This window comes from Rattus norvegicus, chromosome 1 (genome assembly GCF_021556685.1).
Source record: "Rattus norvegicus strain SHRSP/BbbUtx chromosome 1, alternate assembly SHRSP_T2T, whole genome shotgun sequence".
In the NCBI taxonomy this organism is placed as follows: Eukaryota; Metazoa; Chordata; class Mammalia; order Rodentia; family Muridae; genus Rattus; species Rattus norvegicus.
Genome location: NC_141534.1, coordinates 223,089,104 through 223,113,784, shown reverse-complemented (window position 1 = coordinate 223,113,784; position 24,681 = coordinate 223,089,104). Strand labels below are relative to the sequence as shown.

Genomic DNA, 24,681 nt, shown 5'->3' with positions numbered 1-24,681 from the left:
AGTACCCTCATAGAAGCAGGGGGAAGAAGGATATGATAGGAGTTTGCAGAGGGAAACTGGAAAGGGGGATAACATTTGAAATGAAAATAAGTAAACTAAGCAATTAAAAAAACAATTCTTTCCAGCCAGCGCCAAACGATGGGCATCTCTCAGGAAAAGTGGCACAAGCGCCACAAGGCCCTGCCACAAGAAGCAGAATTCTGAGCTGGGGCAGCCGGCTGCCAACACTAAGATTGGTCCTTTCCTCATACACACAGTCGGAGTTCAAGGAGGCAATAAGAAGTGCCTTGGTCTGGAATTGGATGTGCGGAACTTTTCCTGGGGCTCTGAGGGTTGTACTCGCAAAACAAGGATCATTGTTGTCTAAAATGCATCCAATAGTGAGCTTGTCCTCACCAAGTCCCAGGTGAAGAAGTGCATTGTGCTTATGGACAGCACACCATACGGATAGTGGTACGAATCTCACTATGCACTGCCCCTGGGCCGCAAGGAGGGGGCCAAGCTGACTCCTGAGGAGGAAAGGATTTTAAGCAAAAAAACGATCAAAGAAAATTCAAAAGACATATGACAAAAGGAAAAACAATGCCAAATTCAGCAGTCCTCTGGAGAAGCAGTTCCAGCAAGGCAAGCTTCTCGCCTGTGTTGCCGCAAGACCAGTATGGCAGAGCAGATGGCTAGGTGCTTGAAGGCAAGGAGCTGGAGTTCTATATGCAGAAGATCAAAGCCCGGAAAGGCAACGAAACCATCATCATCATAGCTTCTGTAATAAGTTGTTTGCTGTTTTGTTAAAAAAGAGAGGAAGAAAGAAAGAAAGAAAGAAAGAAAGAAAGAAAGAAAGAAAGAAAGAAAGAAAGAAAAAAGAAAGGAACAAAAAATGAAATTAATAAATAGTATGCAAATTTAAAAACAAAAAGTAATAAATAAATAAATAACAGAACGAAGTTAAAAACGCAAACTATGAAAATACTAGAGGGAAATATATGGAAAACAATTGAAGGCATTGCATGACAAGGGATGTAGAGAATTTTTTCTCCTTGTTTTACAGAAGACCACAAAGAAGACATAAACAAATAGAAACAAAATTAAAAAAATATGATTGTTTCAAAGTAGAAAAAACAGCATTTTAAAATGTATAGTCCATCGAATAAAAAGAAACAATTACACTATTGGACAAAAACTAACCAAAATTATGTATCTGCAAAGGGGTTCATTTTCAGACTATAAAAGTAATTACAAAACTCAACAATAAATGATTAATAAATGAGGATGGGTGAGATAGCTCAATAGGTAAAGAAGCTTCTGTGGAAGTCTGATGATCTGTAATCAAATCCTAGATCCCACATGAGGGAAGGAGAAAACTGACTTCTGTAAGCTATTCTCAGACTTCTACACACTAACAACATAATCTAGTATATGAAACAAACACATACACATACATATGAAGAAAAATTTAGTAAATGTAACTACTGGTCAGTAGAAATATGTAGATATTTTTGTAAAAATTAACACAGAACATTATGTATTGTTCTAGAATGGACAGCTCATCAAGGACGGTCAATTTAGGTATTTTAGGAAATTACAGTTAGCTAGGAGCAGAAAGTTCAGATGTTTTATTGGACAAGAGTTACTATAGATGTAAATAATGTAGTATAGTTTTAGATAGGCTAGAATAAATTTATAAATTGCTAGAAAGAAGGATTTTTAAGTTTTTACCACAAATACTATTTAGTGATTGTGAAGACAGGTGTATTTGACATAATTTGAACGTTTTCTATATACATTATGTATAGAAACATTGTATAGCACCTCATTAACATGTAAGACTTTTTTGTTTCCATGTATCTGTTAAAAATGAACTTTAACTTCTCTGATGCAAAAGGAAGCTTTGTCTCCATGGCTGGTTAATTGCCCTTTTCCCCTAAGAAGACAGTATAACAATCTTCAGCTATACTCTGGGGGAATCTCCAGAACTCTCTGATTGTCTATAATTCTCCTCACATCTCCATGTACTAACCTCTGAAATTCCAATGTGATAAGTGAGGGGACACAATGCATGTCATTCTCCATTAGAGATTATTTATTTTATTAATGACACTCATTGTTATCACATTCAGGTCTTAGAACTAACATGAATATTAGGTATGAGCCGGCAAAGGTGGGAAAAAACACTCAAAAGTTAAAAGCCACATTGATTGACTTTAATGTGGAAAGTTTGTCATGGGTTTCCTTACAGATTCCTGTTTTTTGTATACAGACATAACCTGAGAACTATGGGAGAGAAGTAATCTTTTCTTATATTCCTGCAATACACTTTTCTGGTAAGGAGGTAAGTGAATCTTCCAAGGGAAGAGGGAAAACATATTGTGAATTCAGTACTTTGTCTGTGTGGAAGTTCTGCCCTTATCTCTTGCTTTAGAAATATTGACTATTTACTAAGAACATCCAGCTGGATGAAGATTCAAGAAATATCACACAGAACAATTTTAAGATTTTAAAGTAACTATTCTGGGTTAAATATTACCCCCACTTTAAACTGCCTATTTACAAATCACTGTGAAGTATAACTTCATAAAATAAATGGGCTGTGTATACTTACTGAAGTTACTTGAAAACAGTTGTTTAAAAATAGTTTTGTTGTCTAAAACAGTTTAAATACTAAAGGTTATTCTTCTAAAACTAGTTTTGAGATGCTAAGTCAAAGTATGTGTCAAAATTGCAGGAACTTTGATTATTCAAAAATTAAATTTTTTTTTTCCGAAAGAGTAGAAAATATAATTTAGTTGATGTAACTTTATGTTGTTAAATGTATACTTCACTCAATTAATGGATAGAATAAGTAACCCAGAGAGATGAAGACCTCAAAAATAAGCTGATCTTTGTGTACATTGATGAAGGCTTAGGCATAAATGAATACTCTCTCAATCACATTTAAAAATTTATGTCCTCAGATCAGGTTCATGATTAGACAGAATCTGTACCTCTTTTACCTGAATGTTTCTCATGGTATTTTCAAAAATTGAGATTTTCATGTAATTTCTTAGAATCTACATTTCCTATGAATGATTGGACATTTAAATGTATTCAAGTTATAATATATAAATAATGTGGACAAAAGTTCAGCAAAATGATGATAGCAAATAATAGTTACTTGGAGTAGATGTCCTTCCAAATATGGTAAGGCAAACAAGAAAGTTGAAGTATTATCAGACTGAAAGAACTACATATATCACAGTACATAACCTAGGACTATTAGTCCTAGGGCTATATTAGTCTCGGTTCCCCTCTGTTGGTTGATATTCTGAGAAAAATACAAAAACAAAAAACAAAAATTAAAGAAAGAAAATGTTTTATCAAAATTGAGGATTATAATAATGAAACTTTTGAAAAGAATGGTCCATACAAAAATATCATGATCAGTATCCTTAGTCCTAGGGTGAAAACAAACCGAGCACCTTGAGAAAGCACAAGCAATGCTAGTGGCCAAAATGAAGAAAGGGAAATTTGGAGAAAGAATTTAAGGACTTAAACTTACCCAGAACAAAAACCTTCTACACTATTATCACATAGCAAATACCCATGTTAATAGCCTCCCTTTATATTGCCTTCTGTATGCTGTCTTATTTTTGCAATAATATCAAAAAGTAGTCCTCATTATTGTGTTCAAATTGCAGACAGCAAAATGGCATTTATAGGAGTATGGTGCTTTTTAGATAGTTTGTGGATGATCGAGTATATATCTCTTCTGAGAACTTGAACTCACTATGTTTTAAATGATATGTCTTCCTTCTAAACTGATTCTGACATTGAGCATTCTTCCAACATAATTGCAAGCTCAACAGAAATAGTAATTACAAGGCTGAACTGATTAAAGTTAAAATTTCTGTGACCTAATAATTCCTTCATGCTTCTGGATATATCCTTATCGATATAACTAGAAAAGCTATATTAAAAGTATGAGAATGTGTATGGAAGAATGTTAAAATGCAATTCAGAGCTTATTAGTTCATTCATACTCTTCTAGTATTCAGGGGAAAAAAAGCATGTCTTCGTTAGGTTAGGGATTAATTGGTCAATTCATGTTTAATGAGAAAAATTATACAGTGACCAAAAAGAATGTTTGACATAGAATGCCACTCAGTTCATTGTTGTTAAACAAAAGAAAAATTATACATTATAATCAAGTCAAGTTATTTTAGATGCTTACCTTGAAATTTGTTAAAGCTTTACCAGGATGCAGATCAGAAAGTGGTAGTTATGTTATATTAAAATGCAAAATTTTTTTTATCTTTTGCTTGGGAATTTCCTTGGAGGTAAAAATTTATCAAAATTATTATGCTAATAACAGAAAAGAGGCTGTATCTCTTCTATTGTTTGGCAGGTAAGAACAGAAGCATTACTTTCACACAGTTCAGGAAATATAACAGGTATAAAGGCACACTAAAAGAAAAAAAGTTTTACAGTTACTAAACTGTCTAAATGTGGCTAACAGGTGGCACATATATATATTCTATTTTTGGTAGAAAGTCAATTACAATATCAAAGGTTCCAATTCTCTTATTACCCCAATCCTAAAGTTTTAAAAATTAATTCTATGTGTACAGGTGCTTTGACTATATGTATGTCTATAAAGTGTCAGACAGATGATCCCACGGTACAGGGTTATAGAAAGTTGTGTGCTGCTGTGAAGGTGCTGGGTCTTTTGGAACAGAAATCCAGAGCTGAACCACTAAACCACATCTAGAGCCCTTTATTCTACTAACTTTTATTTTAATCATTTAAAGCCTTCTGTTGATTAACTGGTATCACTAATGGAGAACAGAACATGGTTCATCCTGGCAGGACTCACTGATAACCAACGACTGCAGCTTCCCCTCCTCATCACCTTCTTCCTCATCTATACCATCACCTTTGTAGGAAACCTGGGTTTGATCCTGTTGATTCTTTTGGATTCTCGGCTCCACAGCCCCATGTACATTTTTCTAAGTAACCTATCCTTAGTTGACTTCTGTTACTCTTCAACAGTAACTCCAAAGGTCATAGCTGGAATCCTTACAGGAGACAAGATCATGTCCTACAATGCTTGTGCATCTCAGATGTTCTTTTTTGCAAACTTTGCCAACGTTGAAAACTACCTTTTAGTCTCAATGGCCTATGATCGTTATGCAGCAGTGTGTAAGCCCCTACATTATACCACCACCATGACAACACGTGTTTGTGTTTCTCTAGTCATTGGCTGTTATATCTGTGGATTTCTGAATGCTTCCATCTATACTATGGATGCATTAAGTCTTTCCTTCTGTGAATCCAATGTGGTCCATCATTTCTTCTGTGATGTTCTGGCAGTCATGATTATATCTTGCTCTGATAGACATGTTAATGAACTGATTCTTGTTTATGTAGCCAGCTTCAATATATTTTTTGCTCTTATACTCATCTTATTATCCTACATGTTTATTTTTACCAACATACTAAAGATGCATTCAGCTGCAGGATATTGCAAAGCTCTCTCCACTTGTGCTTCACACTTAACAGCTGTCTCCATTTTCTATGGGACAATCATATTTATGTACTTGCAGCCCAGCTCCAGGCACTCCATGGACACTGACAAAATCGCATCTGTGTTCTACACCATGGTCATCCCGATGTTGAACCCTCTGGTTTACAGCCTGAGAAATAAGGATGTGAAGAATGCCTTCACAAAGATTGTCTTAAGGTCAAGATGATGGTTAAAGCTTTGATTTTAGGTTTTAGAATACAAAACACATGGATACGCTTATCTGATCTTAATTTTATAATGAATCACATCTTCTCACCCTACAACAAATTGAAGAACGTGAAGTGACAGCTTAACCCCTGCAACAGCATTTTGGCCTTCAGAATGCAATCATCTTGTTCAGAAGAGTAAGACATGAATACCATTGCTATGATAACTATATGTCAGCTGTGGAAAACTTAATTTACTATGTTATCATATTCAATCTTTTTCTACATAATATTTTTTCTGTCACACCAAAATAAATCTATGCAAACAGGTGCATATAAAGTCTTTAAAGTGAAAGCACACTCATACATTTCTTAAGAAGTCTATTGTAAGTGGATGTCAGAAATTTTCACTAATATGACATGAATTTGTTATGTATTTACACTTTTGTGTTCAGTTAATTTTGCTCATTTCATAGGGATGTCTAGATACATATATTAAAACTTTATTTAATGACTAGAATATGAGGTTGTATTTAAAAGTGATTCTTGAACAAGTAAACTTAGTTAAAATGTTAATCTTATCATCCTCCAACCCGTTTAGGGAATCACCTGGTTAGAACCAAAAGTCAATGGAAAAGAAGCTACATCTTTCTTTATTTCTAACATGTGTCACTAAGTTGAGCACAGTGGCATTTGCCTGTTCTCTAAGCACTTAGGGGGCTGTGGCTAAGTTTCACTTAAGCCGAATGTTTCAAGATCAGCCTGGGCAACACAACAAGATATATCAGCAGCACAGAACTTGAGAGAAACACACCAAAAAATTAGGTATATGAACAGTTAAGTTTTAAATTCTATATTTTTAAGGACAGGTTAATTGCCCTTCAAACTTGACCTTCCTACTTTAAACTGCTGTATATAATTCACTTTATAATGGTGGTAAGGAGTGGAAGGGGAAGCCCTGGGTCCTGCTAAGACTGAACCCCCAGTGAACTAGACTGTGGGGGGGAGGGCGGCAATGGGGGGAGGGTTGGGAGGGGAACACCCATAAGGAAGGGGAGGGGGGAGGGGGATGTTTGCCCGGAAACCGGGAAAGGGAATAACACTCGAAATGTATATAAGAAATACTCAAGTTAATAAAAAAAAATAATGATGGTAAGGATCACCAGTCATATTTGTATGATACCTGGTATTTAGTGGGTTCTCAATAAACAATAGCATGCTATAAAAACAAAATGTCAGTTGTTATCATCGTAAAACCCAATGAGGGTTCACTTGGTTAGAATCAAAAGTCGGGAACAAGGAGCGACCAACATTTTTTATTTTATTTACTTATTTGTTTAATTATTTTATTGACTCTGTATACCAATCTCACCTCACATATCTTCTTTCTTCCCAGTTTCACCCATACAAATAACTACCCCATTGCTGTCTCGCCTTCTCAGAGAAGTGGAGCCCCATTGGGTACTACCACACCCTGGGCATCTATTCCCTGCAGGACTAGGCACATCTTCTCCAACTGAAGTCCAACCAGGGAGTCCAAGTAGTGGGAAAGGGGATCAAATGACAGAGAACATAGACTGAGATAGCCCTGGCTCCATTGTCTGGAGACCCACAGGAAGACCAAGCTGCGTATTTGCTATAAATGTGTAGGGGGTCTAGCTACAGCTCCTGGATGCTCCATGGCCCAGACTCTATGAGTCCGCATGGTACAAGATTAGTTGACTCTGTAAGTCTTCTTGTGGTGTCTTTGATTTCTCTGACTTTCTCATTTTAACCCCCACTATTCTACTGCTTAATGTTTGGTTGTGGGTCTCTACATCTGCCTCCACCAAGTATGAGTGAAACCTCTAAGGAGACAGTTATATTAGGTTCCTACCTGCAAGCATAGCAGAGCATCAAATATTAGGGGTTGTATCATTCACATGGATGGGTCTCAAGTTAGGGCAGTCATATGTTGGGTGTTCCCTTCATTTTGCCCATCTGTATTCCTGAACATCTTGTAGGCAAGAAAAATTTGGGTTTGAAGGTTTTGAAGGTGGATTGATATCCTGTTTCCTGTATAATATTTCTTCCTATTACAGTCCTCCAGGTAATCATGACAGATGCCTATCCACACCGATTTTCATTCTTACTCCCAGCCCTCTCTCACAGAGACATACATTTAAATACATGTAAGGTAAAATGAGGAAAACTTTAAGAATATAATATTTAGATGAGCTATAGAATGTTCATTCTGGTAATTTCCAAACACATATCTTTATACATATGGACATCTGATTATTTATAAGCCAGAAATATATATAATAGAAAGCATTTTCAACAAATGATGGTGTAACTGCATGTCAGCATGCAGAAAAATAAACATAGATCCATATATAACACGCTGCATAAAACTCAAATTCAAATATCTCAAGGACCTCAACCTAAAACTGAATAACATGAACCTGATAGAGGAAAAGGTGGAAAATATCCTTGAATGCATTTGGCACAGGAGACAACTTCCTGACCAGAACACCAGTCGTGCAAGCACTAAGATTGACAATTAACAAAGGAAAACTCATGAAACTAAAAAGTTTCTTTAAGGTAAAGAAAACCAGTGGCAGCCTCTAGAATGTAAAGAGATTTTTGCCACCTTTATATCTTGGAGAGAATATCCAAAATATATAAAGAACTGAAGAAACTAGACATCAACAAGACAAATAACTCAATTAAATTTGGGGTACAGAGTTAGCAAAAGGACTGAAGGACATGAGGGTGTTTTTAATCCCATAGGATGAACAACAATATCAAACAGCGAGACCCCTTCAGAGTTCCCAGAGGCTAAACTACAGACCAAAGAGTACTCATGGAGGGACCTATGGCCTCAGCCACATATGTAGCAGAGGATGGTCTTATTGCGCATCAATGAGAAGAGAAACCCTTGGCCCTGTGAATGATAAGTGCCCCAGTAGGAGAATGGCAGAGTGTGGAGATAGGGGGAAAGTGGGTGGGTAGGTGGGGAAACAAGCTCATAGAAGCAGGGGGAGGGGCTAAGGGATAGGGAGATTCCAGAGGGGAAATCAGGGAAGGGGTAAGATTTGAAATTAAGTAAAGAATATATCCCATTAAAAAAAAAATAAAAGTGTGGTATAGATCTAAACAGAGAATTCTCTAGAGGACTCTTAAGTTCCCAAGAAACACTTTAGAAAATGTTCAACATTTTTACCTTTCCCAGATGGCAAATATAAACAATTTTGAGATTCCATTTTATACCCGAAAAAAGTGGCTAAGACAAAAAAACAGAAGTGGTTGCTCATGTATGTGAGAATGTGTAGCAAATGGAATACTGATTCATTGTAGATGGGAGTGCAAGTTAGTACAGTCACTTTGGAAATAAATGTGGTCATTTTTCAGAAAACTGAGGATTGATCTACCTCTAACGGAAGCTACGTCAATCTCCTCAATATTTACTATTTAGTTTTCCCCTACGAAAAAAATTGTCTAAGAAGAGTAGTGTCAAAATGAAAATATTTTGGATATTTTAGTCTCTTTTTCTTTGAAAATAACATTACCAATATCACTATATTTGATCATTTTATTTGCACTTTTTATGACATTGTGTTTGTTAAACTTTATTGGTAACCTGACTGAATATAAAGTCATTATGAAAACACACCTTCAGTATATCTGTGAGGCTATTTGTAGAAAGTTTCAGCTGAAAGAGGAAGAGTACCATGACTATAGCACTTATCATCCAATGAGCAGTTATTTTGAGCACCCATGAAAAGTAGAATTTGGGAGGATCCAAGAACTCATCTTTGTTCCTTCTAAAGGCAGAACACATTTATTTTATTTCCTGCTGCTATGTCTTATCAGCCAAAATATAGAATGTGTATCTTATCTTATACCAGTACTCTGGGGGAATACTTTTTATTTAAGTTTCCACATAAAGTAAAATACATATAAAGTTTGCAAGACACAATTGTGCGAATTATGAGTCATGATCTCAAGCTCCAATTATTATAGTAAACTTTTCAAGAGATGTTGATATAATAAATTAATTAAAAATTGATAGGAATATATATATACATATATATAATCAATCTATATATATAATCAATCACCATCATGTACTTCTGAGGCCATGAGAAAACAATGATTTCTGCTTGGGAAAGAGAAATAGTATTCATTGGTGTAAATAGTCCAGTCAACAAAGCCCTCAAACTCAAAGAATATGTTTTTGTTTTGTTTTGTTTTTAATTTTGCTTTCCTTGTATATTTTATGTATTTAAATTTCAAATGGTATCCCCTTTTCTCCTCTTCCATACCCCTTCCCCCTCCACCTGCTTCTATGAGGAGGCTCCCATGCCCACATACACACTCCCACCTCAACACCCTGCTATTCCCTACATTCGAGAAATGAACCTTCACAAGGCCATAGGCTTTTCCTCCTATTGATGCCAGACAATGCCATCTTCTGCTTTATAGGTGACTGGAGTCATATGTACTCATTGGTTGGCAGTTTAGTTCCTGGGAGCTCTGGTGGAATCTAGTTGGTTGATACTGTTGTTTTTCCTATGGTATTGCAAACCTATTCACCTCCATCAGTCTTTTCTCTAACTTTTCCACTTGGGTCCTCTGGTTCAGTCCAATGGTTAGCTACAACCATCTTCATCTGTAACAGTAGGGTTCTAGTAGAGCATCTCAGGGGACACACATATCTGGCTCCTGTAAACAAGCACTTCTTGGCATCAGCAGTAGAGACTGGGTTTGGTGGCTACATGTGGGATGGATCCACAGGTGGGGGAATCTCTGGATGACCTTTCCTTCTGACCATGCTTCATTCTTTGTCTGTGTATTTCCTTTAGTGTGTATTTTCTTCTCCCTTCCAAGAAGGAATGAAGCATTAATATTTTGGTCTTCCTTCTTCCTATGGTCTGTGAACTTGGGGTAATATCCATTTATCAGTGAGTGCATACCATGTGTGTTCTTTTGTGACTGGATTTCCTCACTAAGAATGATATTTTCTAGATCCATCATTTGCCTAAAAATTTCATGCAGTCATTTTTTTAAACAGGTGAGCAGTACTCCATTATGCATATATGTAAAACATTTTCTGTATCCATTCTTCTGTTGAAGGACATCTGGGTTCTTTTCAACTTCTGGCTATTATAAATAAGGCTGCTATGAACATAGGGGAGCATGTGTCCTTGTTATGTTTGGGCATTTTTGGGTATATGCTCAGGAGTGGTATAGTTGGGTCTTCAGACAGTACTGTGTCCAATTTTCTGGGAAACCTCCAGACTGATTTCCAGAGTGGTTGTACAAACTTGCAATCCAAGCAACAATGGAGGACTCTTCCTATTTCTCCACATCCTTCCCAGCATCTACTATCAGCTGGATTTTTGATCTTAACCATTCTGACTGGTATAAGGTGATATCTCAGGGTTATTTTGATTTGCATTTCCCTGATGACTAAGGATGTTGAACATTTATTTAGGTGCTTCCCAGCATTTCTGGAAATGACCCCACAGCCTGGTAAGCCACAGTAAACCCTTTAGTGTCACTGGAGAGATTCGAAATCCATCATTATTAGAGCTTTGTGAGGCATATGGGTGTTATCAAAGACATGGTTCTTTTCCTATATTAGTGATTATATCAGTGAGTTTGAAAACTCTATAAAGTTTTGAAGATCCAGTTCTTGTCTCTCAATGGAAATTCAGAAACATAGTGCATTTTCATAAGGTCATACATTTCATAAGGTCAGCTAATATTTCAATTTCTCAAGGATCATAATAGATATTCTAAGCCAAAGTGTTGTCAAGGATTGAAATATACAAGTATAAGAGCCTTTAATGGTCTCACTTTAGGTAAAAAAATTACTATTACAAATATTTATATTTCTGTAAGCTATGATTTTATGCAGAATATCTAGTCATTGAACTAATTCAACAATTTTATCCTGTTTCATTTCCTTATTACTCAGATTTTTGCTTCACAAATACATATTTGCCATTATTGCTCATTCTTCACATTAACATCCACCCTCAGGTAGCTCTTTCAAAATATCTGTTGTTTCCTGTGCCACAGACTGCCTAGGTATCTCTTGGGAGTTGATTTATTTGACTACATCCCTTCAGTTATGCTGCCAAATTCCTCCTAATTACCAATTATATTTAGGATTATAAATTTAAATAAGAACATTAATATATAATGCCTTAACGTCTTAAATACAGTTACAATAAAATTATTTTATATTTTTCTTGGTAATAAGACATAGCTTATCTATTTGCATATCATCTTTTTAGTGCTGAACATGAGCCTTTTTTATGATTTTTTACTTATAATTTTTATTATTTAATTTTTAAATTTAAATATATATTGATCATATTCTTCTCCAGCCCCAAAATTTTCAACACACTCTTCACATTCCTTCACTTCTTCCTAAGAGCAAAAACAACTCTCTCAAAACCTGATAGAAGAAAAGAAAAACTAGACACAAAAGAAAAAAATGCCAAGCTCACCCAAATAAATATATACACACTCACAAACATACACACATTAGACTATACATTATATATTGTATTTTACAAATTGTAGTGTATAGTTTATATTGTTATATATATATATATACTATGCCATCATCATATATATGTTACATATTTAGATATCATATTGTATTATATGTATTATGTATTATATAATGTATTATATATTATACATTAGATATTGTGTGCTACATTTCATATATAACATACTGTATATTATATGTCACATATTGTATATTATATATCATATATTATATATCATATATCATGTGTTATATGTTATATGCCATACATTATATGCCATATAGCATACATCATATATATATATATACTCCATATATCATGTATTGTATATTATATATTTTAGGTTATATGTGATATTTTCTCACACTATATTTTTATACATTATATTATATATGTATGAGATTTAATTTAATAATTTTAGTGTATTTTATTTGTCTTTGAATGTTTTTCTTGACTATAGTCAAAAATTATACGAAATCCTAAAGTCACAAACCCTTTGGGTATTAACATGATTATCATCCACATCAGCAAATCATAAAAAAGCATTACATATAGTGAATTCTTTAGAAATAATGTAAGTTGGACTCTTCTGTGGATCAATGGGGACAATCAAGTCTTCAAGGTAATTCTCCACTCCACTTTCCCTTCTATCAGGTTCATGCATTCAGTTTTATGTTTAGGACTCTCATTGACTTGGAGTTGAGGTTTGTGCACTGTTATAGATAAGGATTTAGTTGCATTCTTGTTGGATGAAAGCGTCTCATTAGATCAGAGCGATTTGTTGAAAATGCTTACTTTTTCCCATTTTATATTCTGCCTTTTTATTAAAAATGAGTTGTCTATAGGTGTGTGAATTTAAGTCCATTTTTAATTTTTTGCTTCCATTGATCAAAGTATCTGTTTTTATGCAAAAACCATGGTTTTTTTGCTTTTAATTTTTAATTTACTTCAGCTCTGTAGTACAACTTGATATCTGGGATTTTAAAACTACCAGAAAGTAATTCTACAGGGTATGACTTGGTATACATCATTAACCATGTGAGTGATAATCATTCTGAGTACAAAAATCTCTTCTACTTACCTGAAGATTTGCTGTGAAAGTTTCGCCAGCATCAATGAGAATTCCAACTATAAAGCTTACTTTGTTAGACTTTTCTAGTATCAGTGTATATTGTGTAAAATAATGACATTCAATAAGACATTTTCTATGTGTATATAATGTGTATTGATCATTGATTGACTTTTGAGTTATAGTTTCATTATAAGGTTGCTATCTGCATTTTGCTGTTTAGAGAAATGATATGTGAGATGTATAAAAGAAGAAATTGCATGACACTTATTTTACCAATTATGAGGAGATAAGTGATTCTTCCGTGGTCAAAAACTTCCAAATTTTTGAAGATCTTATTATAAAGCCCCAAATATAATTTTGGCAATATTAAATAGTGAACATTATGACTTCCATATTGTACAATATTGAATATTCTTTGGTTTCTCTCAAAACTTTTTTTCACATTATAAATGCACTTAAGTGAGAAGTGGCTTAAGTATTTGAATCTGAATCCTTTTCTGTAGGTACTGTATAACTTCTCAAATCCATGTCAAACAGCAATCGTCCTATCAAACACAGAGACAAAGACAGACAGACACACACGCAAAAGCACACACATATGGAGAAGTACAAACACAACACAAACCTATATAAAATTTCTGCATTATTATCTGTACCAAATCTAACACTGGCCATATGTTTTATAATTGGTAATCATGATGCATTCAAGGTCAGGCTATAGTTGAATTTGTCAAAGAAGGAGAAGCCCTTCGTCTTGCCAAGTTTGGACCCCCAGTGTAAGGGAATGTCAAGGGCTGGGCAGGTAGGGGGTGGATGGGGAGGGGAACACTCTATAGAAGAAGGGAGGGGGAAGGTCTGGGGGGCTTATTGACAGGAAACCAAGAAAGGGAGTAATATTTGAAATGTAAATTTAAAAATCCAATAAAAAGATCGATAGGAGTAGTTAAATTGGAGTAGATGTTTTACAATGGTATCAGAGAAGAAAGAATATTTTAAATAATACCACTATTATATAAGAGCAAATTGAAGTAAAAAATTTAAAATTATCAAATTTGAGAATAAGCAGATCTGTGCTAAAGTTAGTTTATCATTGATCTATTATTAGCCTACATTACAAAACTGATAAGACAGAGAATTGATTTTAAGAAGGTACAGCTTTCATCAAATTATAATAGAGATATCAAGGAAAATATTAATGGCAGACTATGTCAACAAGTAGTGAGACATTCTTTTTTTAGGGAAAAAATGAAACCCTAGAGAACATAGGAGTGATTATTGACTGGAATGTGGGTGAAAAGATAAAATGGAAAAGAAAGCTTCAATATTTCAAAACTGACATTCAAGTGAAGCATTATACTTTATTATGCACCTTGATCTATCAAATGTAATGACACTTGACTGAGCCTAATACTGTCATGCCTGAAGTTGTCAGGTGTGCTCTGCACACCTGTTATATGTGCTTTACTCACTGATTTCCCACAGTAAAACGTCAAGGAAGGTTTTGTGACTGTGGCTGTCTCTATTCTGTGGATGGAAAAATGATACTCTGAGAAAAGATGTCGCATTTATCCTTTTTTTTTCATCTTTATTAACTTGGGTATTTTTTATTTACATTTTGATTGTTATTCCCTTTCCCGGTTTCCAGGCCCACATCCCCATAACCTCTCCTCTCCTCTTCTCTATGGGTATTCCCCTCCGCATCCTCCCCCCATTATCGCCCTCCGCCCAACAATCCTGTTCACTGGGGGTTCAGTCTTGGCAGGACCAAAGACTTCCTCTTCCACTGGTGCTTTTACTAGGCTATTCATTGCTACCTATGAGGTTGGAGCCTAGGGTCAGTCCATGTATATAGTCTTTGGGTAGTGGTTTAGTACCTGGAAGATCTGGTTGGTTGGCATTGTTGTTCATATGGAGTCTCAAGCCCCTTCAATCTCTTTCAGTCAGATTCCTTCAACAGGGGTCCTGTTCTCAGTTCACTGGCTTAATGATGACATTCGCCTATGTATTTGCTGTATTCTGGATGTGTCTCTCAGGAGAGATCTACATCCGGATCCTGTCAGCCTGCACTTCTTTGCTTCATCCATCTTATCTAGTTTGGTGGCTGTATATGTATGGGTCACATGTGGGGCATTTATTCTTTACTAGTAAACAATTACTCGCATTTGTTTTTTTCCAGGAAGTGGGGTTTTCTCATTTCTGCCAGAACTTATCTGGGAAGCCTGACCCCCATATTTTCTAACCAAGGAATGCCATGTAGTTCTTGGTGAAATTACAGTTTCAACTCCCTTTCTCTTGCTAAAAACCTGCCTGGCAAGCACTTGAAATACCTCACTATGGAAAAATAAGACCTGACCCCCATACCCCAGTATTTAAGTTCCAGCCAGTGCATACTCACCTCAAAATTCCTTCCCACTATCCATGGTACATAAATCCCTTGTTCTCTCCAAATAAAGAAAGCTATCTCTTTCACTGCATAGTCTCTAAAAGAGCTGTTTTATTGAATATTGTCTAAAAGAACAGTAACAATGAAATCCTTGGTGAAAGCTTTTTATCCTCCTGTATTTACAGCTGAACTGAGATCCTGATTACCCACCCATTCCAATCTCTCCTTTACTCTTTTCTGCTCAGTGTATTTTAGTACCTGGTCATCCAGAGTGAAGATGCAAAATGTATAAACAACCCCACCACAAAGAAAATTTTAAAGCAAACAAATAAAAATAAATAAAACAATGCATATGAAAGATCTTTTCGTGAAAGCTATAATATGCCACAGCATATTCTCTTGTCCACACATCTTCACTTGCAAATGTTCAGTGAAATAAGCCATTGGGGTAGTTTGAGTCTTCTCGCTTCTGCTACACAATCAATAATGGATCCTCATTGAAACTGCTCTTGGTTATCCTTCTATAGCACTGTTTAATGGTTATCTTTCAGTTTTCTAACTATAGGACTGGTCTTTCACATGTCCAGCAATTCATAGACTGGGTAGATTTGGGGGATGGACAAACTCAGAGCCCTGCATCTTGATCATAGCTAAACTGTTCAGGCTGTTAACTCTTCTGCAACAGCACCACTAGGGTTGTCACTTTAACAATGCCATTGCTAGGCCATCCAGTGATGCACCCAGCATGGAGTAGGGTCAGCCTCCAACTCTCAGACCCTTGGGGCCAGATTGCTTATATTAATACAAACAGACCTATCTCTACTGTATTTCTCAGGTGAAGGGCAGAGCCTGGTCTCCAGAGTGCTGCAGCTCATAAGGTACATGGACAGCACTCCATTTCTCATGACCCCTCAGTCAGATATCCTGACTGTTGCAGGTTGCTCAAAGTGATTGGGAAGAGCATGACCTCTTCATCTTTGACACCACAATGCAGACAAGTCATGGGGGCCAGCTCTTCCATGCTCCTGCTCTGGGGGACATGCTACCCAAGTCAGTACCTCTGGGGGTCAGCTCTGATGTGCTGCCCAGTCAAGATATGGAGCCTCTCTCCAGAGTGTTGCACCCATTGAGGGGCAGAGCCAATTCTTCACAGCCCTTGGGCATGTATGTTGTCCTAGATAACAGCCTAGAACAGGGGCATCCACATGAACTTTAATGGTAATAATATAAGCCATGGACATTGATATAGATCCATGATGCTGCATGGCTATAGGCCCATAAATGTCTCTCAGCAGCAGCAGGAGCTGGGATTAAACTGTAGCCTAAGGTGGGAGGGAAAGTTACTTAGAAGAGTCTGATCCTCTCCACCCTCCTGTCTCCAGTTTTCCCCTCTTCATAATGCTCAAATTGGTTAGGTTCTCTACCTCTACTGTCTGTTCACCACGTACTTGCACATTGTAGCAGAGTCTCACACTGAGGGAAGGTCAGATCACTTGAAGGTCTCTCAGTGTCACCCTCTGCCCATGCCATATGACTTCTGCCATTGCTGAGTGGCATGGCAGCAGGTGGGTCTCTGGATGTTCTCAGGCTGTTTGTACCCTGTGCCTTAGCTGTGAGCAGCACATTAATGCAAACCTTGTTTTTGTTAATTCACTTGATTTACTCACTCTGCAAATTCTACTTTCAGGTGAGCTCATTCCAATAACTCCACGTATCCTAAGAGAATACACAAAGAACTGTTATCAATGAATGATATTGAGAAGCCAAGCTATTCATATGAAGAAGTAAACAATATGGCCTAGAACTTGCCAGCTACAAATCTATCATCAAAATAAATAAATAAATAAATAAATAAATAAATAAATAAATAAACAAACAAAGGAAAGATAAGAACAATGGACATTTTCTTGGTTTTTTTGTTTTTTTGCATTTCTTTTCCTTTTCTTTCCTTTTTTTGGTTGTTTATTTTTTAACATCAAGAATTTGTTGTTTATTTATTTATATTAATCATTTTATTCTTTTACATTTCACATGATATTTCCCTTACCACTTTCTCTTCCACAAACCCCCATCTTGTCTACACATTCCTTTGCGTCTGTGAGGGTGCTTCACCAACTACTCTCCCACTCATGCCTTAGTGCTCTAGCATTCCCCTATGGTGAGGCATCAAGCCTTCACAGGACCAAAGGACTTCCCTCCCATTGATGCCAGATAAGGCCATTCTCTGCTACATATGTAGATGGATCCATGGATCCCTCCATGTATACTCTTTGGTTGGTTGTTTAGTCCGTATGAGCAATTACCTCAGTCCTTCTAGCTTTTCCACTGGGGTCACAGGAGTCAGTCTGATAGTTGGCTGTGAGTATCTGCATCTGTATTAGTCAGGTGCTGGCATAGCCTCTCAGGGGACATCTATACCAGGCACGTGTTAGCAGCACACACCTTGACATCAGCAATAGTGTGAGAGTTTGGTGTCTGCAGTTGGGATAGATCTCATGGTGGGGCAGTCTCTGGGGGTCTTTCCTTCAGTATCTACAACATTTTTGCCCCTGTCTTCCCTTGGACAGGAACAAATCTAGATTAAATTTTTTGAGATGTGTGGGGACCCCTTCCCTCAACCGGGGGCTGTACCTATCTAGTGGAGGTGCTCTTTACTGGTTTTGTCTCCCCTTTGTTGGGTATTTTGGCTAAACACATCCCTGTTCGGTCCTGGGAGCCTCTTGCTTCCCTGGCATCTGGAACTTTCTAGTGGCTACCCTGTCACCTATCCCCCACTGCTACATATTTTTATTGAATTTCCTGACCCTCTGTATTTCTTTCCTGTCCCTTCTCATATGTGATCCTGGCTCTCCCTTTTTCCCACCCCCTCCTCTCTCCCTCCCAGGTTCCTTCCTCCTGTTTACTGTGATTATTTTCTTCCCTCTTATTCAAAAAAACTGTATTTTCTTTTGTTTTCTTTGTTCACTTGTTTTGCAGAAAACCACACAGTAAACATAAACAAACAAGCAAAAATCATGATTTCTCTAAAGTTAGAAAAAATGTACATGACAAAAATAGTTTTCAGAAACCAAAGAAAAATTTACATTATAGGAAAAGTAGCCAAAATTTTGGCTCTCATTCTTTCAACCCCCGTTGAAGGAATCAGACAAAGGACTGAAAGAGCTTGAAGGGACTTGAGACCCCATATGAACAACAATGCCAAAAAAAACAGAACTTTCAGGGACTAAGCCACTACCCAAAGACTATACATGGACTGATCCTGGGCTCCAACTGAATAAGTAGCAATGAATAGCCTAGTAAGGGCACCAGTGGAAGGGGAAGCCCTTGGACCTGTAAGACTGAACCACCAGTGAACAGGATTGTCGGGGAGAGGGCAGTAATGAAGGGGGGATGGGGAGGGAAGCACACATATAGAAGGAGAAGGGGGAGTTAGGGGGATGTTTGCCTGGAAACTGAGAAAGGTAATAACAATTGAAAAGTAAATAAGAAATTCCCAATTTAATAAAGATAGAGAAAAAAATGACAACAAATCTGAGATGACTAAGTGAGTAAGAAGAGATTGTTTCCAACCCTTATGATTCATGTTCAAACCTTGGGACCCACATGAGAGAAGGAGAGAATTGACTTCTATAAGTTATTCTCATAAATAAGTAAATGGATAAAAAACTATAAATAAAATAAGTGGAATATTTGTAAAAAGTGACACAAAGCATTCTGTAGAACATCCTGTAAGGAACAGCTCATAAATGGATGATCACAAATCATTAGATATTTTTGTAAGGTACAGTTAACTAGGGAAATAAGGTGAGATAGGCTATTGGTAACCAGAATACAGCAAATACATAGGTGAATGCCATTATTAAACCACTGAACTGAGAATGGGACACCCGTTGAAGGAATCTTAGAAAGGACTAAAAGAGCTTGAAGGGGCTTGAAAACCCATATGAACAACAATGCCAAAAAACCAGAGCTTCCAGGGACTAAGCCACTACCCAAAGACTATACATGGACTGACCCTGGGCTCCAACCTCATAGGTAGCAATGAATAGCCTAATAAGGGCACCAGTGGAAGGGGAAGCCCTTGGCCCTGCCAAGACTGAACCCCCTGTGAAAGTGATTGTTGGGGGAGGGCAGTAATGGGGGGAGGATGTGGAGGGGAACACCCATATATAAGGGGAGAGGGAGGGTTAGAGGATGTTGGCCCGGAAACCGGAAAAGGGAATAGCAATCAAAATGTAAATAAGAAATACCCAAGTTAATAAAGATGAAAAAAAAGAAAAAGAAAGTATACTACAAAAAATAATGTATTCTGTCTTGGAATGGCATGTAAAAATGAAAAAAGAAAAGGCAAGATGGAAGGATTCTGAACTTATTTATTATAGATAAATATTGATTGAGAAGACAGAAATTCATAAACTAATATGAACATTTTAAAATATACAGAATCACTGCATAGTACTTCATTAATATGCATGACTTTTGTGTTTTCAAATACCCATAAGACCAGATATTTAACCTGCAAGACAGAGAAAGAAGTTTTTCCCTAAGGCAAGTTAATTGTTTTTTCCTAAGAAGACAGTATAGGGATCTTCAGCTATACTCTGGGGGACTCTCAAGAGCACTCTTCAGTGTCTATAATGCTCTCCAGACCTCCATGTATTAGACTCTGACATCCCAGTGAGACACAGAACGGGACACACTATCCAAATACAATGCCATTCTCCTTTACATGCTGCTTATTTTATGAATGACAGTCATTGTTAACACATGTAGGTTTTTGAACTAAAGATTAGCTAGGAATCTTCAACAAAGGTGCAAAAACACTAAAGGATAAAAGTCACATTGATTGACTTTTTTCTGGCAAGCTTTACATGGGAATCCTTACAGACTCCTATTTTTATTTGTTTGTTTGTTGTTTTTTTAATACAAACACAACCTGTGAACTATTGGAGAGAAGTAATCTTGTTTTTTTTTCCTGTAAAATATATTCCTAATAAGAAGGTAAGTGAATTCTGAGGGAAGAGGAGGGATGTATGGTCAATTCATTACAAGGTCTTTGTAGAATTTCTGTCATTCCTTGCACTAGTTGCTCTAGACAACCGATAAACTTTGACCATTTCCTAAGAGCAAACTGCTGGAAGAGAATTTGTGAAATATCAAATAAGAGATTTTAAAGATTTTAGAGTAACCACTCTGGGTAAAATATTTCCCTACTAAAAACTGGCTACTTACATTTCATGAGCATATTTGTGAAGATAATAATTCATGTAAAATAAATGAGATGTTTTTACCTATTATGAGTTACTTGAAAACAGTTGTTTAAAAATAGTCCTGAGGGCTAAAACAGTTTAAAGACTAAATGTTCTTCTAAAACTAGGATGTTCAGTCCAGGTATAAATGTCAAGTTCAAATAATAAAGCATTCTTCTCAAAAGGAAAATAAGATGTAATTTGGTTTATGTAACTTTATTTGGTTCACTACATATTCGACTTAGCTGGAGATAAGACAATTCAGAAAGGCAAAACGAAAAGGTGAATTTATCTTTCAGTATATTGGTGATGGATTAGAAATAAATGAATAGGGGTTGGGGATTTAGCTCAGTGGTAGAGCGCTTGCCTAGCAAGCACAAGTCCCTGGGTTCGGTCCCCAGCTCAAAAAAAAAAAAAAAGAAATGAATATTCTCCCACATTTCAAACATTATGCCATGAGGTCAGGTTCATTATTGGGTGGAGTGTGTAACAAAGACAATTTGAGTGTTTCTTAAATGATTTACAAAGTTGAGATTATCATGTAAATTCTTTGATCCTAAGTTTTTCTACAAATAAAGGAAGAAGTAATATTTCTTATTCTACTTAATATATACAAACACACATACACACACACACACATGCATGCATGCTCACACACACACACACACACAAACACAACTGCTCACGCAAGTGCATGTGCTCAAACACCCACTTACACATATCATTTGTAACTGATGTAGCAAATGATGAATATTATCATATAAGTCAAGACTGTCCACTTAAATGTTTTCAAGTTATAGACACATAATTAATATGAGCAAAAGCTCCAGGAAAGGGTGAAAACAAATAGTAATTATTGAGAATGGATATCCTTCCAAATATACCAGGCTAAACAAGAAATTAAGTATCCTTAGACTATAAGAAAAATATATATTTGAGATAAACAAACTACAACAACCTGGGAACTTGTTATCCTTAATCTCTATTCTTTCTGGGGGAGAATATGCTGACAAAAATAAAACTAAATATGAAAAAAGAATGTTTTATCTAAAATTATGGATTAGATTAATGAAATATTTTAAAAGATTGGTCTATGTAAGACTGCATTACCAGAATCGATATTCTTAGAGAGAAAACAAACCAAAAATCATGAAAAGGCACATGCAATACCAGTGGAAGAAAGAACAATTTGCAGAGAGAAATTTCAAGACTCCCTTAATCTTACCTAGAACTACATCCCTCTATCCTATTATCTTATAGCAATAAGTACTCACTAAGCCATGCTTAAAAGTCAGCATTTTATTGCCTGTGAAGTATTATTTTAGTTTTGCGATTATATCTCAACGTAAGCCTCATTACTGTCCTAATTTTTCAGACGGCAATATTGTGTTAAGAGGAGTTAGGTAATTTTTAGGTAATTGCAAATTTTACACACACACACACACACACACACACACACACACACACACTTCATGAACCTGAGATCTCGGTAGTTTAGCTAGTGATGTGTCTTCATTCTAAACCGATCTGAGGTTGAACAGTCTCTCACGATGTCTGTATCTCAATAATGCTAGTAATTTCAGTGTTGAAAAATACTGATTCAAGTAAAAGTCTCCTGTGACCTAATCATGCCAACATGTTTCTGGATATATCCTTATCAATATATGTTGCTATGTTACATTCAAGCATAAGAATTTGTGCGGTAAAGTTAAAATACAATTCAGCACTAATTGTTTCATGCATAATCTTCTAGTGTTAAGAAGAAATTTCATTAGTTGGGTTAAAGATTACCTACTTGCTTGATGTTTAATGAAAAAACTAGAGAGTGACCAAAAGGAAATTACCAAACAGTATGCCACTCAGCTCAATGTGGTAAAACTAAAAAATCATTCATTATAATTAAGCTCAATTACTTTGGACTGTTAGCTCGCAATGACTAAAAATTTTTGCAGGGTCCTAAACAGAAAGTATGTTATTTAAAAAAGCAGAAAATTTATAGTTACAGTCTTAACAATTGCCTTGGAAGAAATAATTTATCAAAGTCATTATCTAATTGAGAGAGAACAAGTTGTATCTGTACCAGCTTATGTCAGGTAAGTGCAGTAGCATTAGCTTTACACAGTCCAGGAAAAGTGAGCACGTATATACATACATTAAAATAGAAAATATTCACAGTTACCAAAGTGTCTAAACGTGTCTAACACACACACACACACACACACACACACACACACACACACACACACACACAATATGTGATTCATGCCTGAACAGGCCAGAAGAGGGGTCAAAAATTTCCTCAGATACTGGACTAGAATCTGTTGTGACCTGCCATGAAGGTGATGGGTCCTCTGGAAAACCAGAATGTCTAACCACTAAACCATCTCTAGAATACCCGTTTTACTCTTTTTTAAAAAACTTAAAGCCTTCGGTTGATTAACTGATATCATTAATGGAGAACAGGACAGAATTGATATCATTCATCCTGATGGGACTCAGTGATGATCCAAGTCTGCAGCTTCCCCTCTTCATCACCTTCCTCCTCATCTACATCATCAGGTTGGTTGTAAACCTGGGGATGATACTTTTGATATTCTTGGACTCTTGACTCCAAATCCCTATGTACATTCTCCTAAGTAATCTGTTCTTGGTGAACTTCAGTTACTCTTCAACAATCACTCCAAAGATCATGGCTGGAATTCTTACAGTAGACAAGATCATGTCCCACAATGCTTGTGCCTCTCAGATGTTCTTTTTTGCAAACTTTGCCAATGTGGAAAACTACCTTTTAGTCTCAATCACATATGATTGTTATGAAGCAGTGTGTAAACCCCTACATTATGCCACCACCATGACAACACAAGTGTATGCTTGCCTAGTCATTGGTTGTTACTTCTGTTGTTTCCTGAATACTTCTATCTATACATTGAATGCATTAAGTTTCTCTCTCTGTTGGTTAAATGTGATCCACCATTTTTTCTGTGACATTCCATGATTATATCGTGTACTGATAGACATGATTATATCGTGTACTGATAGACATGTTAATGATCTGGTTCTTAAGTCTGTAGCCAGCTTCAACATCTTTTCTGCTCTTATACTTATGTTAAAATTCTTCATGTTCATTTTTACCAATATATTAAAGATGCACTCAACTTCAGGATGTCACAAAACTCTCACTCCTTGTGCTTCACACTTTATAGCTGTCTTGATTTTCTATGGGATAATCATACTCATGTCCTTGCAGCCCAACTCCAGTCACTCCATGGACACTGGCAAAATTGCATCTGTGTTCTACACCATGGTCATTCCCATGTTGAATCTGCTGGTTTACAGCCTGAAGAACAAGGATGTAAAAAAAGTACATTCACAAAAAATGTATTGAGGTCAAGATAATATTTACAGCTTTGATTTTAAATTTTGGGAAGTCAAATCTACTAGATTCTTTGATTTAATCTTAAATATATATCGAATTATATTTTCCACCCTACAATGAATTCAAGAAATTAAAGTGACATCTTCTCCTCTGCAGTAGTATTTCAGTTATCAAAAGGGAACAACATGATCAAAAGAATAAAGCACACACACATTGTCAAATGACATTGATAACTTTAAATAAGCTTGTGAAAAAACATACAGAATATATTATTATATTCAATATTTTCCTTACAAATATCTTTCAGTCACATCATACAAATCTATGTAATCAGATTAATAAAAAGC

At 36.1% G+C, this 24,681-nt stretch overlaps 1 protein-coding gene and 2 pseudogenes across 3 annotated transcripts; all 3 read left to right on the top strand.

Moving 5' to 3' along the window:
• The first annotated feature begins 138 nt into the window (after window positions 1-138).
• Window positions 139-789, top strand: Rps8-ps11 (ribosomal protein S8, pseudogene 11; annotated as a pseudogene).
• Window positions 790-2,088: 1,299 nt separating this feature from the next.
• On the top strand, window positions 2,089-5,804 carry Or5b106 (olfactory receptor family 5 subfamily B member 106). 3 transcript variants are annotated; one of them, XM_087579414.1, is made up of 3 exons: window positions 2,089-2,100; window positions 4,089-4,100; window positions 4,815-5,804. In XM_087579414.1, the coding sequence occupies exons 1-3, from the start codon at window positions 2,089-2,091 to the stop codon at window positions 5,721-5,723; spliced, it is 933 nt and encodes a 310-aa protein (XP_087435540.1). In that variant the 3' UTR covers window positions 5,724-5,804.
• Window positions 23,411-24,343, top strand: Or5b127-ps1 (olfactory receptor family 5 subfamily B member 127, pseudogene 1; annotated as a pseudogene).